Source organism: Podarcis vaucheri (genome assembly GCF_965113315.1).
Source record: "Podarcis vaucheri genome assembly, chromosome: 3".
Taxonomy (NCBI): domain Eukaryota; kingdom Metazoa; phylum Chordata; class Lepidosauria; order Squamata; family Lacertidae; genus Podarcis; species Podarcis vaucheri.
The window spans coordinates 119,082,552-119,099,139 of record NC_138761.1 but is presented as its reverse complement, the minus strand read 5'-3'; the positions used below and the strand labels follow the sequence as shown (position 1 = coordinate 119,099,139).

The window sequence follows — 16,588 nt, the reverse complement described above, 5'->3', positions numbered from 1 at the left end:
AGGGTCCATAAATAGCAACACCCTAGTGGTCCCGGGCCCTAAGGAGGTTAGATTGGCTTCAACCAGAGCCAGGGCCTTTTCAACTCTGGCTCCGGCCTGGTGGAACGCTCTGTCTCCTGAGACCAGGGCCCTGCAGGATCTGATTTTTTTCTGCAGGGCCTGTAAGACAGAGTTGTTCCGCCTGGCCTTTGGCGTGGAGCCAATTTGATTCCCTCCCTCCCTCTCTTTCTTTTTTCTTTTCCTTCTCCTCCTGCGATGAGGCTACATTTTAATATTTTAATGTTTCAATATTTTAATGTTGTATTTTAATTTTGTTTTTAAGTTGTAGTCATTCAACTTGTTTTTATTATTGCTTGTAAGCCGCCCTGAGCCCGGCCTTGGCTGGGGTGGGCGGGGTATAAATAAAAATTATTATTATTATTGTTATTATTGAAAGATAATGGAGTGCACCTCTGGGTGTATAGTGTTGGATGCAACTCACAGTTGCATTTATCTTCTTACTTGAAATATGCATAGGTTGAAGAATCTGATATGTAGGAAGGAAGTAGTACTATATAGACAAAGGCTCAGAGTTCAATAACTTTTTATTATAGGTTCAAAGTTTTTAAAAAGACCTTTGTTTTCATACAAGGAAGTGTGTCGCTTAACATTTTCTTCATTATTCTCGGATGAGAAACTGATGTCTAAAATGGGCTGTTTCCACTAAAAAACCAAATGAGTAGTGATCAAAGAAATTCTATTTCTCTTACTTTCTTACTCTTTACTAAAACACTAAGCCCGCAACTTATGTGGGGATTCCATTTTGGAGGTTGCGCCTAAAGCCAAAACTACATATTGTCAAAACACATTGGGATCTGTGGTGGGCGGGTTTGCCAAAGTCATTTTCTCCGGAACCCCACCTCCTTTCTGGCTCCTTTTGAATTTTTCGCCATGTGCGGATTGCTAAATGCACACAAATTAAATGTGTGTAAGTTGCAGACTTACTTTATATATCAGTACATGGCGAATCTACATAGCTGGGTATCAGTATGTAGAAACACAACTATTGCATGTATCTTATAACTATGAGTAGGATTGTATAGTGTTCTGAATTTGCTTTCTGAAATTGGTGTAAAATTTTTATAATAATGCAGAAGAAAATTCAGTTTATATGCCTATTTAGTTTATATGTGTATTCTTTTCCTAGAACACATCAGTAATGGAGGATCAGAATGAAGATGAGTCTCCAAAGAAAAACACACTGTGGCAGGTAGGCTTCTCTGCTTTTTAAAAAAATGCAGCAAATTGATGTCATCATGCTGTCCTTTTTCTTTTATTATTGTTTTGGAATTGTTGCCTTTGGCATTTCCCCAGTCATAGTGTCTTCAGATGCTATTGGTATTGTCAGGGCTGCTACCCAGTCCCAGCTCACATAGGACCACGTTTTGATAAAGGCATCTGCACTCTGAAGCGCCGGATCTTTATCCCTCCACAAATTGCGCAGCCACGCTTTAGCATCCCCATGCAAATGGGATAGTATAAACCCCACTTTCTCTTCCTCATCTCTAAAGTCTTTTGCCAGCAGTTGCAGTGCGCACATTACGTCTGCTCGAAAATTGGGGTACTGTTGCAAATTCCCATCGAAGTGAGCCACAAGCCCTCCTGCTCTCCGTGCCAACCCAACCCCCTCCGGTCTGGGTCCCGGTTGCCCTTGCTTAACCAACGCTTCAAACCTGGCGTGGAGATCTCTGTAGGCGGCCGCAGCATTCTGCTCCCTTTTCTTGGATGCCAGTACCTCTGCGTTCAATTGGGTCACTGCCTGTTGCAGCGCTGAAATTTTTTCTGCTTCCGTCATCTCTGCCAACCTTTGTGAGCTTGCTCCCAAACACCAATTTCCTCCTCTCGCTGCTTCTGCCTCCGCTGCGAGGTTTCAGGTGTCCGAAGCTATACAGAGACGGGTCTTACTGTCAGGGCTGCTACCCAGTCCCAGCTCACATAGGACCACGTTAGCCAGCGTTCACGTTAAAAGAGTCTTTATTGGGTTACAGGTTCCATTTCCAAACTGCAATGTGCAGCCCCACGTCTTCTATGTCAGACCGGCGAAGACCCGTCTGAGTCTCCGCCTCTAGCACACCAGCTTAATACCCTAGCCTTGCTCCACCTCCTGCGCCTTTCCTTCCGTCTCTGGGTCCTTCTGCCCCCCGTGGTCTCTTCTCTCCTACTCTCTTCTGACGCGGACCCCCCTGACCCTTCCGCCTCCTTGCGGCGGGCTTTGGGACCTGGCTCACTCTCCGGGCTGCTTACTGCGCCAGCTTCCGCTGCATTTGAACTTGGCGCGCGCGCCCAACTCTCTACCTTCCTCTTGATCGTTTCGTCGCTCCCCGAGGTGGGCGTGACTACTCCTGACTCATGCCCTCCCTCCTGCTGAAAGCCTCCGGAACCCGATGTCTGGTCCCCTTTCTCCCCGCTGCTCCCGGCTGGGCACGTGGGTCCCGATCTCCAACTGCTGCTCTCTGATCCCTCTCTGGACCCTTCTTCCTGGGGTGTCCCCCTGCTTTCCCCCCTTGCTCTGACCGCTGGCGCTCCTTTCTGGGAATCCTCGGACTCACTGGACAGGCTCGGTGATCTCGGGTCGTCATCCCCACTCATCCTTCCTTCGTATTCCTCCCCCTCGCTCTCTGTCTCCTCCCTTCTCTGCGTCTCTGCTCCTGAACCCCTGACAGGTATGTTCTTAAGTTTGGCATATGCAAGAGCTACCAGACAAAATTCATGAGATCTACAGGTATAAGGCGGTATACAAATATTATTATTATAAGTTATGGCTTGGATATACCGTATTTTTATGTCTATAAGACGCCCCCATGTATGACACCCACAATTTTTGGGGATCCCGATTTAAGAAAATGGGGGAAGGGAGATGGCCCCCATGTATAAAACGCCCCCAAAATTTGGACATTATTTTTTCGGGAGGGGGGGACGACCTAGTCTTATATACAGAAAAATACGGTAATTCAACTTTTGGGTTTCTTGGTGGTCTACAACAGGGTGGCAGTTACATAAATGCATCTTCACTTTGGGAGGGTTTGCTCCTGGAACTTTTAATAATCACAGCATCACTGCTCTGTTGGCCAAAATCCTTATTTTCTTTGCTTTTGGCTCCCTGATCTCAAATGGCACTTTACTCAGCTACAAATGCAGCCATTTTGGAAATGGGGTTCATTCAACATGCCACTGTCACTTGGCATTTATCACTGGGTGAGCTTGAAGGGGTGTAGTGGTTGTGTGACGCTAGCTGTGCTGGCTATAAGATGCAAAGCGGAACAGCACAGAACCTGCAGAGCTATAGCAACTACACTTTTAACACATCACCCTACAGCCATTAAGGCTCAAAGGCCTTGGGTTGTATGCAACACCACACAAGCAGCAGAGCTTTCCCTTCCTCTCCCTGCATGCAGATATTGGAGTGTGCTCAGGGGGTGCCAGAGGAGAAAGAAGTTCTGTTGTGCAGAACTGGAATGGTTGTGTTGGATACAACTCAGAGCTGCAAGCTGATGGATTGTATTTTCGTGGCCAAGAAATGTAGTATATTGCTGTGTGGTTATGTAGAAGTGGCAGGCTCAGTTTGCCACTTGGTTATCCACACATGCCCTGCAAGTATATCAGGAATTGCTACTCATTCTAGGCAAATATAAATTACAAGGATGTTATGTGTTTCTACTTTTTTAACAACCCTTGAATAAGGGGTCAAGGAACAGTTGTAAGGTTCACATTTATAAGTTTCAGGAGGCTTTTTCTGAGTTCTAAGGTGGACTGTCACTGTTCTTGCTTGATGTCTGAGGCCCCTGTGGGCTATCGCCAAAGTTTCAACAGTCAATGGGCTTTGTCTAGTGCCTTTCTGCATGGTACTGTGAATTAATCTTTTTCTCTGTGGATCGTGAATTTCGGATTCCTTGTTCACAAGTTCTTGTCATCTGTTTTGCCTTTTGCAGTCACTAGGTGGTGCTGTGAGTGCAATGATTGAGATTCTCATCAGAGATTAGGAAATTAGCTGACATGCTTGCTTTTAGTAGCCTAAGATTAATAACTGTGGAAATTACCCTAACAGCTCTCCCGTCTTTTGCTGAATCTTATTTTATTTTGTGGACAATTTGTAGAGATTAGAACATTTTTCACACAATACAGTCTAGTTAGAATAGGTGCCTGGCTTGATGCAGTTTCCAGATGCACTCAGATATTTGATTTGGTAGCTGACCCAATTTGTTCAGGTTGGCTTTATGTGAAACCACACTCGTTATGTCAGACTGCAGCTCTTGCAACAGTTTCAGTTTATGAAATTGTATCAAGCTGTTGTGAAAACTCCTGTGCCTTGTTCATGCTGTACATCTTAAAGGCAGCAAGCTTATCTGTATCCAGCCACTTAACTAGCTAGTTTGTCTTTATCACTGTGTATACGTACGTCAATCAAAAGTATTGTTTGTTTAAGAAACTGATCATAAACAACTGCTGGAATAATGTGCACAATTTACTCCTTTATGGGGCAGGGGGGAGATCAACGGACAGCAATTCAGATGCTGAAATCCATAATAGTACCCACATAGAAATGAAATGTCAAAAGAATGTACCAAATGTGTGCAGACTAATGTTTGATGGGAAAATTCTGGTCCAGAGTGCAAAAAAGGTGTTCCAGTAGCTATTTTGTTATTGATTGATTGATTGATTGATTGAGTGATTGTTGTTGTTAATTTTAGTTATATCTAACCTTTTCCCCCGAACGTAGAATTTGAAATGCTGTTATGGTTTAATTTTGTGTTCTTAAAAAACAGATAAGCAATGGAACTTCATCTGTGATAGTCTCAAGGAAACGACCATCTGAAGGAAACTACGAAAAGGAAAAAGACTTGTGCATTAAATATTTTGACCAGTGGTCTGAATCGGATCAGGTTGAATTTGTGGAACACCTTATTTCACGAATGTGTCATTATCAGCATGGACATATTAATTCTTACCTAAAGCCTATGTTGCAAAGGGATTTCATCACTGCTTTACCAGGTAAGCTGCATCACATTTAAAAGAAGGAATGTACAAAATGGGTGTGTGCTATGATCTAATATCATTTCTTGTTAATGGAGTCAGTACGATGCATATTTAAAAAAACAGTCAGCTGTGTCTGAATAATTGCAGTGGCCACTGGATGCCAGTATTGTTCCATCGAAACATAGAATATGCTTTGTTTGTCTTTAAATGGGATTTTATCTGAAGTGCGAATTGTATTTTAAACTTCTCAAACTTACATGCAAGACTTGTGCTGCATTTTTCAATGCTGTGTTTCCTAGCTACTGTTAGAAACTGTCTCAGAGGTAAAACAAGGTCCATACTTTTTCAACTAACCTAGTTATTTTGGTTTTCATGTACCAGGTGTGTTGTATTAAAACTAGCCTAGTAGCTTTTCTTTCTAAAAGTTTTGTTTCAAAACTGGATGGGTTGTTAAAGAAACAGCTTCATACACTTGTTCATTATGAGACTCAGTATTATTGTGCTAGATGTAACACTTCATTGATCCTAGACAGATAAGCCCACTGAAGTTGTTGTGACTTCCTTTGACAGCCATCAGGACTTGGATTGTAATTAGTTTTAGACTTATTTATGTTGAAATGGGTCTTCCTTTTCCCCAACCTATTGATTAGATATATTCACTGTTTTGTGCCTAGTATAATCTTGATATGGATGTCTTTGAATATTATAAAACCCTAGATATAAAAGGAAGAAGGAATGGACAGCTGGAGTGATGCTTGGCTTCCTTTTGTAAACCTGAAGACTTTTATGACCATTGTGCAATGAGTGCATTAAATTAACTTTCCTGCAGTTCTGGTATCTGAGCATACTGTCTGTTTCTATCCTTCTCAGGGAGCTCAGAGCAGTGTACTTAAGATGCCCAGGCAATCCTCTCATCCCAGACACGGGCCAGAGGCACTCCTAAATGACATATGAGTAACAATTCCTGTGAGTTTTGCCCACACATCCCAGCTAGTTGGAAACTGTAATACAAAACAGGCATGAGAAACTGGCTGTGTATCTCATGGCCTTGACTCATGAGGAAGGACCCCGTAACCTAGAGGGATGCTGTAGGACAGAGAGCTTTTTATGGTATGGAGAGAAGAGTGGGATTTGGGGAGGTGTTACTGTTGCACCAAAAGCTTGAGGATCTGCCTCGGAACCTGTAATGGATCGCAAAACACTCTTAGGGCAGGCATGTCCAAAGTCCATTTCGGGGGTCTATTCCAGCCCACTGGTCGGTTTAATCAGGCCCCAGTGGCAGTTTATTTCCTGGGGGAAAATCCTAAAAACATCTCAACAACTTCAATCCTTCAATCCTCAAAAAAGGTCAACAACTGTGGTCGGCCCTTTGGTCAGCCCTCACGGCCCTTCACTTCATCAAATCTGGCCCTCTTTGAAAAAAGTTTGGCACCACTGCTCTATGGCATGGAATAAGTGAAAAGGATAAGTGCTGCACGGGCTGCTGTTTGAGAGTGGCAGGTTGATGCAGCAAGCAAGCAGGTTCTGAATCTAAAAATAAGCAGAAGGTCAAAGCTGTATAAATTGGTAAGCGGTTAGACTCATCAGTATTAGGCTCACCAGACAGGCAAGTTTTTTTCTTTTTAAAGGTAGCCTTATAGTTGGCAACGGGCTGGCATAGTTTAGTTGAGTCTGCAGAAACTCCCTGTGTGACCTTGAGGCTTTGCTTTGTTCACCCGAAACCTCTGCATGCCTTTCTCAAAATTGTAGGTGCTACTATTTACCTACAGAGATGCTTTAAAGAGAAAGAGCGAATATAAAAAAATGTTTCCTTATACAATGGTGTGTGTCCTTCAGAGGCATCCTGAGAGATCTATTTCTAGTATATCTTTCTAAGGCATTTAGTCAAGCACAGGTCTGTAGGAGTGATAATGGGACTTACCTGAAGAAATGAATTTTTGGACCTTTCCTTCTTCTCTCTGCTATACATAAGGGTGTTAGGATTTTTATCTAACCAGCTGCTGTTAGATAACCTGCTGTTATCTAATCTGCTGTTAGCCCCTTTGTCACTTTTCCTCACTCCTGATTCCATAGTTTTCCCCCATGCTCTTTCCATAGCCTGGATCTAGCTCTAGATCTAGTTGGCACTTTCCCATCTTTGGTAAGAAGGTGGGAGGGGCTTTTTGCAGGCTAATACAGTGGTACCTCGGGTTACATACGCTTCAGGTTACATACGCTTCAGGTTACAGACTCCGCTAACCCAGAAATAGTACCCCAGGTTAAGAACTTTGCTTCAGGGTGAGAACATAGCAAAAGGCACTTGGAATTGCTGGAACACCATTGATCTCTGGCGATATTTTACCATCTGACATATGCCAGCTTTGATCACCACATTTTTTGCTCTATAAGACGCACCACACCATAAGACGCACCTAGTTTTTGGAGGGGAAAAACAAGAAAAAAAATATTCTGAATCTCAGAAGCCAGAACAGCAAGAGGGATCGCTGCGCAGTGAAAGCAGCAATGCCTCTTGCTGTTCTGGCTTCCGGGATAGCTGTGTAGCCTGCATTCACTCCATAAGATGCACACACATTTCCCCTTACTTTTTAGGAGGGAAAAAGTGAATCTTATAGAGCAAAAACTACGGTAAATATTAAATGTCTTGATTTCACATTGCAGTATCTAGAATCTTCAGTCATGTGCTTTAGAAAATTTCCATTGCCCATTTGGGGGAGGGAAGATGCTAGAATTTTGGATCTTCTAACACCTGCCCATTGGCCTTTCAATATACTTTCTGCAAAGGTTTTGTTTGGTTTATCTTCACTGAGCAATGAAATGCCTGTTGTTTGGACTGCATGAAACCTTGGTATGTGATACAAATTGTGCTTTCTGTATGAAGAGCAGTTTCCATTTCCTGTGACATGTTTGGTTAGTTTACAGTTGTATGGATAGTGTTGTAATACTAGCACTATGAGCAAGCACCAAGTGGCATTGAAAGATTTGTGTTCCGGGGCAATCTTAAAATCTTACAAATCAAGAGGGAGAAAAGATGTTTGCATAATCTTGATTATGGCACACACATGGCCTTGGCCGATTATCCTGTCAGCTGTTCTGAATTAATCCCATAATTGGCTAATGCCACATTAAAATAAAATGTTCTGAAAAAGATAGTCTGGTATAAACTTAAATAATGCTCAAGTTGCTCTCGCTTGCTACCATCCATTCTGGATTTTGCACCTGTCCGCATGCAGACAAGATGGAAAATAGTTGTGGTCTCTGGCTTCCTTTGAGTGGAAAAAGTGATAATTATGATATGAACTTTCAAAAAATGGTGGTAGAATGTTTAGTTTGCATAGTCTGTTCTTGTCAAGTTAGTTTGTGGTTAGCAATGAAGGCGTATGCTTCAAGCGAGGCAAGATGTATTGTCATGCTGTGAATAAGATGTTATTGAAATAGAGCCTGGAATTGACCCTGCAGGTGTTGTGTTTAGATAGCCTCAACTTTTCTTACTGCTGGGTTATATTTTCTTGAAAGTTTTACTGCTGTGTACTTTTTCATAGAACATCAGACAGAAACAATGTCTTGTGGAGAAGGAGTGCTTCAGCCTGAATAACTGTACCCTTTTGCATTTTTAGCTGTTCTCCACTGCTTAGTTTGATCTATGAAAAGGCACTTTGCAACAGTTAAGTCTTTCTTAGCAACTAGCAGGCTTGAATTGGAAAGACCATTTTGTTCATTGAGTTAGCTCTTTGCCCTGGAGTCCCTAAGAGAGCATTAGGTGACCCAAGGTGACCCAATTGTACACCAGGGTGTAAATTAATGGTTTGAGATAACTGCCACTAGGCAGTTCTTTCCTTTACCATAGTAGATGATTGTGTTGAACTCCAGATTCCCATTGGCCATAGCCAGCATTCCCAGTGGATAGGAGTAGTGGAAGTTGAAGTCCCAACAACAGCTGGATGGCTATAAGTTACCCACCCTCGCTTTATAACCAGAACAGTGTTGGAAATTCACCAGGCACATTTTGCACCTGGCTATCACGCAGGTGGCGCTGTGGGTTAAACCACAGAGCCTAGGACTTGCTGATCAGAAGGTCGGCGATTCGAATCCCCGCGACAGGATGAGCTCCCGTTGCTCAGTCCCAGCTCCTGCCAACCTAGCAGTTCGAAAGCACGTCAAAGTGCAAGTAGATAAATAGGTACTGCTCCAGCGGGAAGGTAAACAGCGTTTCCATGCGCTGCTCTGGTTTGCCAGAAGCAACTTAGTCATGCTGGCCACATGACCCGGAAGCTGTACGCCGGCTCCCTCGGCCAATAAAGCGAGATGAGCGCCGCAACCCCAGAGTCGGTCACGACTGGACCTAATGGTCAGGGGTCCCTTTACCTTTATCAACCACTTGTCATCAAGTGAAGATGTCCTCGTAGCACCTGACATCTCCACCATCTGGAGATGCATGCCTGTGGATCCTTGGAGCTTGACTGTTTTCATACACTAGCAGCACACCTTGTAGAATTCTGTCTGCCATATTTTATCTGCACGATCAGAATGAATTTGAGGAACCAAAAAGTCGTAGTGAAAAATATGACTCTAGAGCTGTCTGGCCCCAAAATGGCAACTAGACATTCTGTTTTGATGACTGTAACCCTGGTTTAAGAAGCTATTTGGCACCTAGTTTATATATCTGAGTTTCTAACACTGAACAAGAAGAATAAAAAAAATCCTTATTTTTAAGGAGCAAAACTGACCTGGGGCTATATATAACCTGCATAGTTAACTTTGATGGCTTTCCAGTTATCCTGTTTAGCTTTTATCTGTTTTTATATTGAGTAACTTTCAAACAGTGATGGTCTTTTGTGGCCTTAGGAAAGAATATAAGGTAAATCAAAAATTCTAATACAGTGGTGCCTTGGGTTACATACGCTTCAGGTTACAGACTCCGCTAACCCAGAAATAGTACCTCGGGTTAAGAACTTTGCTTCAGGATGAGAACAGAAATCGTCCTCCGGTGGCGCGGCAGCAGCGGGAGGCCCCGTTAACTAAAGTGTTGCTTCAGGTTAAGAACAGTTTCAGGTTAAGAACGGACCTCTGGAACGCATTAAGTACTTAACCCAAGGTACCACTGTAAACTAAAGTAAGTTATATTTAAGGGATGAAACCAGTAATTTTAGGTATGGAATACTGTTTTCTGTTTCTATATGTAATACTAAGTATAATATATTAAATATTATCATAAGCCAGTCATGTCACCAGCAGTGTGTGTTCTTTTTTTTAGTAGTACAGCAAACCAGGCACACACATGTCTGTGAACACTAATTTCAGTAAAAATGCATCCTTTAGTTCTGTTCCACATGGGATAAATCACCACACTATATCAGTCATCAGGATTTATTTGTTCTGATTGGTTCTTTCCCATAGAATCATAGAATCATAGAGTTGGAAGAGACCACAAGGGCCATCGAGTCCAACCCCCTGCCAAGCAGGAAACACCATCAGAGCACTCCTGACATATGGTTGTCAAGCCTCTGCTTAAAGACCTCCAAAGGAGGAGACTCCACCACACTCCTTGGGAGCAAATTCCACTGTCGAACAGCTCTTACTGTCAGGAAGTTCTTCCTAATGTTTAGGTGGAATCTTCTTTCTTGTAGTTTGGATCCATTGCTCCATGTCCGCTTCTCCGGAGCAGCAGAAAACAACCTTTCTCCCTCCTCTATGTGACATCCTTTTATATATTTGAACATGGCTATCATATCACCCCTTAACCTCCTCTTCTCCAGGCTAAACATGCCCAGCTCCCTTAGCCGTTCCTCATAAGGCATCGTTTCCAGGCCTTTGACCATTTTGGTTGCCCTCCTCTGGACACGTTCCAGTTTGTCAGTGTCCTTCTTGAATTGTGGTGCCCAGAACTGGACATGGGATCGTTCATTAAATTTTGTTTTAAAAACGATTCAGTTAAGATAAAACATGGAGAAGAAGGCAGGAAAGGATATACAGTGGTACCTCGGGTTAAGTACTTAATTCGTTCCGGAGGTCTGTACTTAACCTGAAACTGTTCTTAACTTGAAGCACCACTTAAGCTAATGCGGCCTCCTGCTGCTGCCGCGCCACCGGAGCACGATTTCTGTTCTCATCCTGAAGCAAAGTTCTTAACCTGAAGCACTATTTCTAGGTTAGCGGAGTGTGTAACCTGAAGCATCTGTAACCTGAAGCATATGTAACCCGAGGTACCACTGTATCTAAAATCTGATCAACAATACTTTATGTGGAGATTTTATAACCGGCTCTTCAATTTCCAAAAGTTCCCAGAGCAGGAGCATCCGAAAAATTTCTGTGCAATATTGTGCAATCCAAACCAAACTGATATAATTAAAATCAATACAAAATTGAAATCAATAAAAAATGAGTGTAGCCAGATATAATGGATAACTTACAGGTATGCTAACAAGGACCTTGCTCAAGTGTGTGTCAGATGAAAGAGAATTTCACCAGCGTGAGGCCAATAGTCTGACTGCTGAATTCTTGACCAACTGAAGTTTCCGAACTGTCTTCAGGAGCAGTCTTCAAGTAGTTTGGTCTCCCCTCCAAAGAAGCTACTATGTTCTGGAGGCTGGGTCACATGTTCCACCATCTCTGACAATTGTCCATGCTGGCTTCGTATGATGGTAGATGAAGTCCAACAATATCTGCAGAACCCAAGGTTGGGGAAAGCTGCCTTGAGCTGTCACTCAACTTCTGAATACATCTGCATGGCTACACTACAGTGGATGAAACGTAAACTGAGTATTCTAGCATTTTAATTAATGTTTATTATCTCGTCCCTCAAGTCTGCTAGAGTCGGAAAATTAGCTCACTACTACTTTGAACTGTGGGATCCTTTTGATACAACTGTTCATGCAGGCTATAACATCTGTTGCAGTTTTACCTTCCTGTACGCAGAGAATCAACTGGTGATAAGGAATGCTCCTTAGTCTTTTTCTGTGAGAATTCTGGCACGTCTGCCTCTTACTGGCCAGAATAGGTAGACCCCCATAGATTATAACGGCTGGCCAATATCTATAGGAGGATGGATTGGTCTACCTTGAACTGTAGAAACCGAAGTGTTTAGATTTTTAATTTGGGCTCTGATTACTCATAAACTGCAATCTTAGCCTATATAAGCAACCAAAGTGTCCAAAGGTTGAATGTTGCTATTGGAAAGTGAGCTGCTGCTAGCTTCCATTATAAAGTCTTAGTTTCATCCATTAACTTTGGATTATAGAATTGTTTTGACCTACTCCAGGCCAATTTTGCTTTACCACAAGAGAGAGGATGCTTGTGAAGTCTGAAGGAAATTAAACTGTTTTTGAAATGCACAAGCTGTTAACATTTTTAAAATTTTTCTGTCATCTCTCAAAAGCTCATTGCCACTTCCGTCTTCCCATCTAATAAAGTCACCACGGTTAGATGCCGCTGGCGCACTTCAGTATGAATAGCTTTTGTGGTTGGCACTTTTGTTTTTGTCTTCCATCTGTGTTGAGGAGGAAGCTTTGCCCTTTGATTTCAGCTGCCCCTGAACTATATAATGCACAAGAGCACAATAGTTTCCTCATCAGATGCCAGAACAGTATTGACACAGGGTTGTGGGTACTCTGTGCATCAAGGAAAATTGACTGGCCAGGTATTGAACAGACATGGCTCATGCCGTCCTCGCTTTATTCTGACACTTCAAAGCACGGAAAGGGTTATAGTTCTGAAGCCTCTTCCTTGACCACTGCAAATCATACTTAGCTTCTTTTTCTGGCTTCCAACGGGGCATTAGCCACACTTTACCAAGCTTGTCTTTGCAGCCGTAACGGCTTGAAACTTCTTGAAAACATCAAAGCCGGGATTCTCAGGCTACTGAAATCTTCAGCCAATGCCAAATTATGTGGTGGTTTTCCTTTGCTGGCGTAGAAAGTGCATATTATTGGTTGCTAGGCTTGTACATGTTGAAACTTTAGAGCAGCGTGTCTAGTTCAGGATGGTAGCACCAGCTACTGAGCTGTTACTGCAGGGATGGCGTCCCCTGTTCCTGAAATCAGTTTCTAGCCAAGCACTGCAAAGACAGAAGAAAATGCACCAAGAACCAATACTTCAAAGAGCTCCGAATCTCTTTCAAGAGACCAGGAGAATACTTTCCCATTATATCCACCTCCACACTTTCTCAATGTTACCCTAAAAATGTGTCAGGAATGAAAGACCATGACTGTCAATCTCCTGCCTTCCCTAGTACTATGTTAATTGGTTAATAAAATATCAATAACAGTTGAATCCTTTTGGACAATTGTCTCCTAATTCCAGTGGAGAAGACCATGACATTTTCCTGACCCAAAGAATTCATCCCAGGACTTCTTGCTGGAACAGTGCTTGGGGGCTCCCCACCCCACAAAATAGTTATCTGTAGGATATGGGAGAACCTCGGGGCTCCCCGCCCCCCCAAAAGAGGCTTGGGTCTCTGTTCTACAATTTGGGTGGCTTTTCAGTTTGTTGGCCAACCAGCATTTCAGTGTTCTAACTAGTAAAATACTATGTTTTTTAGATAACCAGTAATGGAGTTTGAAAAGCCAAGAAAACAATAAGCTTGCCAAGTTCTATCCATAACTCACTAGGTTCCTGGGAAGAGGGTTGTTAAGAATCAAAACACAGGCAGTCCACGTGGTGGTTAATTCAACCATGTTGACTCTTCCAGGCAAATATACTAATGTGTTAGACTGAAGGTTTGACACGTAAGAAAAGACCAACAAGTATGTAATGTATGTGGATGTTATGTGTGTGGATGTGCAGTTACTTTACTTTAGACAAATGCTCTGGAGAGAAAATGGCTTGAGGCTTCTAGCTGAATGTAGATGCTAGTCTGATCCAGCCTCTGCTTGTAGGCATGCCTTTGATAAAATGGTTTTTTAGAAGCCTGGTAACCAATGTTACCATAAAGAACGAAGGCCAGGATCCAGAGCAGTATGGAGCTTTGAACTGGAATGGCAGGCTCCTAGCCATATGGCGTGCCACTTTCAAAACAATTTCTGGGGGGTGATGGGATCTGTTCTTAGAAAAAAAATGTAAAAACTTCACTGGGAGCAAGTAAACCTTTGGGCATGCTTAAAGTAGCTCTTTGGATCCCAGTCCAGGGATAACATCATTTGGATCCATAGGCACTTTGTCACATAAGCCCAAGAGCTCCTCAAAGTCTATCACAGTTCTGTGCAATTTGCTATATAGTCAGTGTTACATTGCATTTATCCAAAACTGTGCAGTAATAAATTGGATGTAAAGGTAAAGTGACCCCTGACCATTAGGTCCAGTTGTGGCCGACTCTGGGGTTGTGGCGCTCATCTCACTTTATTGGCTGAGATGACAGCTTCCAGGTCATGTGGCCGGCATGACTAAGCCACTTCTGGCGAACCAGAGCAGCACATGGAAACGCCGTTTATATTCCCGCCGGAGTGGTACCTATTTATCTACTTGCACTTTGACATGCTTTGGAACTGCTAGGTTGGCAGGAGCAGGGACCGAGCAACAGGAGCTCATCCCGTCACGGGGATTCAAACCGCCGACTTTTGATCGGCAAGTCCTAGGCTCTGTGGTTTAACCCACAGCGCCACCTGTGTCCCATAAATTGGATATAAATATGTGAAAAAAGGCTAAATCTGTTGTGTGTGACTTTCCCCCTGAGGCAGTACAGCCTCATAGCATGCACAGTACATTTGCAGGCAAGAGAGTCATTGGCTACGAAAAGACTGACAGTGCTTTCTTTTTCTTTTCTCTCTTGCTAGAGCAAGGCTTAGATCACATAGCAGAAAATATCCTCTCCTACCTTGATGCCAGGTCACTCTGTGCAGCAGAGCTGGTGTGCAAGGAATGGCAGCGAGTTATTTCAGAAGGAATGCTATGGAAGAAGCTTATTGAAAGAATGGTACGAACCGATCCGCTTTGGAAGGGGCTATCGGAAAGAAGGGGCTGGTAAGTATCTGTGCAAAATTTGCTCCTTTGCTTTAGAACAGAAACAATTCCAAGACACACTGGGCACATCTGGTCAACTTAAACTCTTAGTAGAAGGATTACATGACAGTGAAGGACTTCAAAAATTGGCACTTGTGTGCTCTTACTCCCCCTTTTTTGGTCTTTAGCCTTCTTGCTCCTTGACTACCTTTGTGCTGTAAATAGCCATTATGACAGCCACCTTAAGTGTGCATTTCTATGAGGTGGTAGAATATATTAAACTCCATATGAGCAATGTAACTTGTACGCAGCAGAAATGCTGGGAGTGGTCTCCCAGAATTACATCCATACCCGGGCATGCTCCCCTGCGCCATCAAGATACGGGAGGAGCCATGCAAGCCATAGATGATCTCGGCCCCACTATTCCTTGGGTGGAATTTAACATTGTACTATTGCAAACATTCTGCCTGCACAAGCATATTAGCTTGCCAGGCAGAACGATCCTCCCGACTTACCTTCCCCCACCCGCTTTTCTGGATGCTCTCCTGACACAAATCCTGAGCCAATTTCAGGGGACACACACGAGGGGGTGGGAAGGCCTGTTGTGCAAGTGGAAGCCTTCACACAGGTCTTTAGCTGGCAGGGTTTGTTGGGTGACTCCTGCCCTTTGGTCTTGCTCAGGAAGTTGAGGTGGGTCCGGCTGCTCTGCTACTATAGGAAAAGCAAAAACAGGAGGTATGCAAGAGCTGTGCAGGCCCATCCTTAGCCATGTCACTGCAGTTGTACGTACTCACCCCCAACTCAGGTGATGAGCAGGGTTGTGGGTTGGTGGGGCATAAGAAAAGATGGGCAAATATAACTGGACATCCTCCGCTCGTGGTTTGTTCTTGCCATAGCAACAGTTGGCTTGTCAAGTAGGCGTCTAAGGACTAGAGCTGCTCTTGCCTTTTACCTTAGTGCATTTTGCGAGGCTTGTTGTTTCTAAACGCGAAATTTCACCTCTCTCTTTTTTATTATTATAGGGATCAGTACCTGTTTAAAAACAGACCCACAGATGGCCCTCCTAATTCATTTTACAGGTCACTGTACCCAAAGATAATACAAGATATAGAGGTATGTTTTCGAAAACCTTGTTTTAAACTGTACTGAGTTTGAAGCCTGCGTTTTCATGAAACTTCATTCTTTTGCCATGCTTTTTAGAAATGTGTTTCAGTGTTATGAGGATCTTCGGTAGACGTATTTAAAAAAAAGAATTATGAGAACGAGCAGCCGTGGATTTAAAGAATTGTGGATTTAAGAAGTGTTACCGTAAAGTAAGGAATTGAGAAATGTGAAAGTATCAAAGCAGAGCAAGTAAGTTGATGTGATAAACTCACAATAACTTACTGAGTTGCAGGGGAAGAAGCTATTGTATTCTGATCCAGGTTTTCTGTGCACATGGAGCTGGTCTGCAGATGGTGGCCACTCCATTTATTACAGCAGAGGCAAAAGATCCATGTGTGCGTTCTTTTGTTCTCGCTGAGTTTGGTGTATACGTCAGCATTTCTGTGCCCAGAGGATCAGGACTCTTGGCCTTACCGAAAGCTGAACAGAGCAAAGCTTCCAATATTTGCAAATCTCTTTACTCAGTTACAATTACTCAAAT

The 16,588-nt window shown here is 43.1% G+C and overlaps 1 protein-coding gene across 3 annotated transcripts in view; it reads left to right on the top strand.

Annotated features, from left to right (window-relative positions):
- The window catches only part of FBXW11 (F-box and WD repeat domain containing 11), a 102,282-nt gene that overhangs the window by 60,010 nt on the left and 25,684 nt on the right, over nucleotides 1–16,588 (top strand). For all 3 annotated transcript variants that reach the window (XM_082216392.1, XM_082216390.1, XM_082216391.1), the window contains 4 exons: nucleotides 1,187–1,249; nucleotides 4,803–5,028; nucleotides 14,778–14,964; nucleotides 15,966–16,056. In XM_082216392.1, coding sequence (XP_082072518.1) covers nucleotides 1,199–1,249; nucleotides 4,803–5,028; nucleotides 14,778–14,964; nucleotides 15,966–16,056 — 555 coding nt within the window. In that variant the 5' untranslated portion in view covers nucleotides 1,187–1,198. The remainder of the gene's footprint in view (nucleotides 1–1,186; nucleotides 1,250–4,802; nucleotides 5,029–14,777; nucleotides 14,965–15,965; nucleotides 16,057–16,588) is intronic.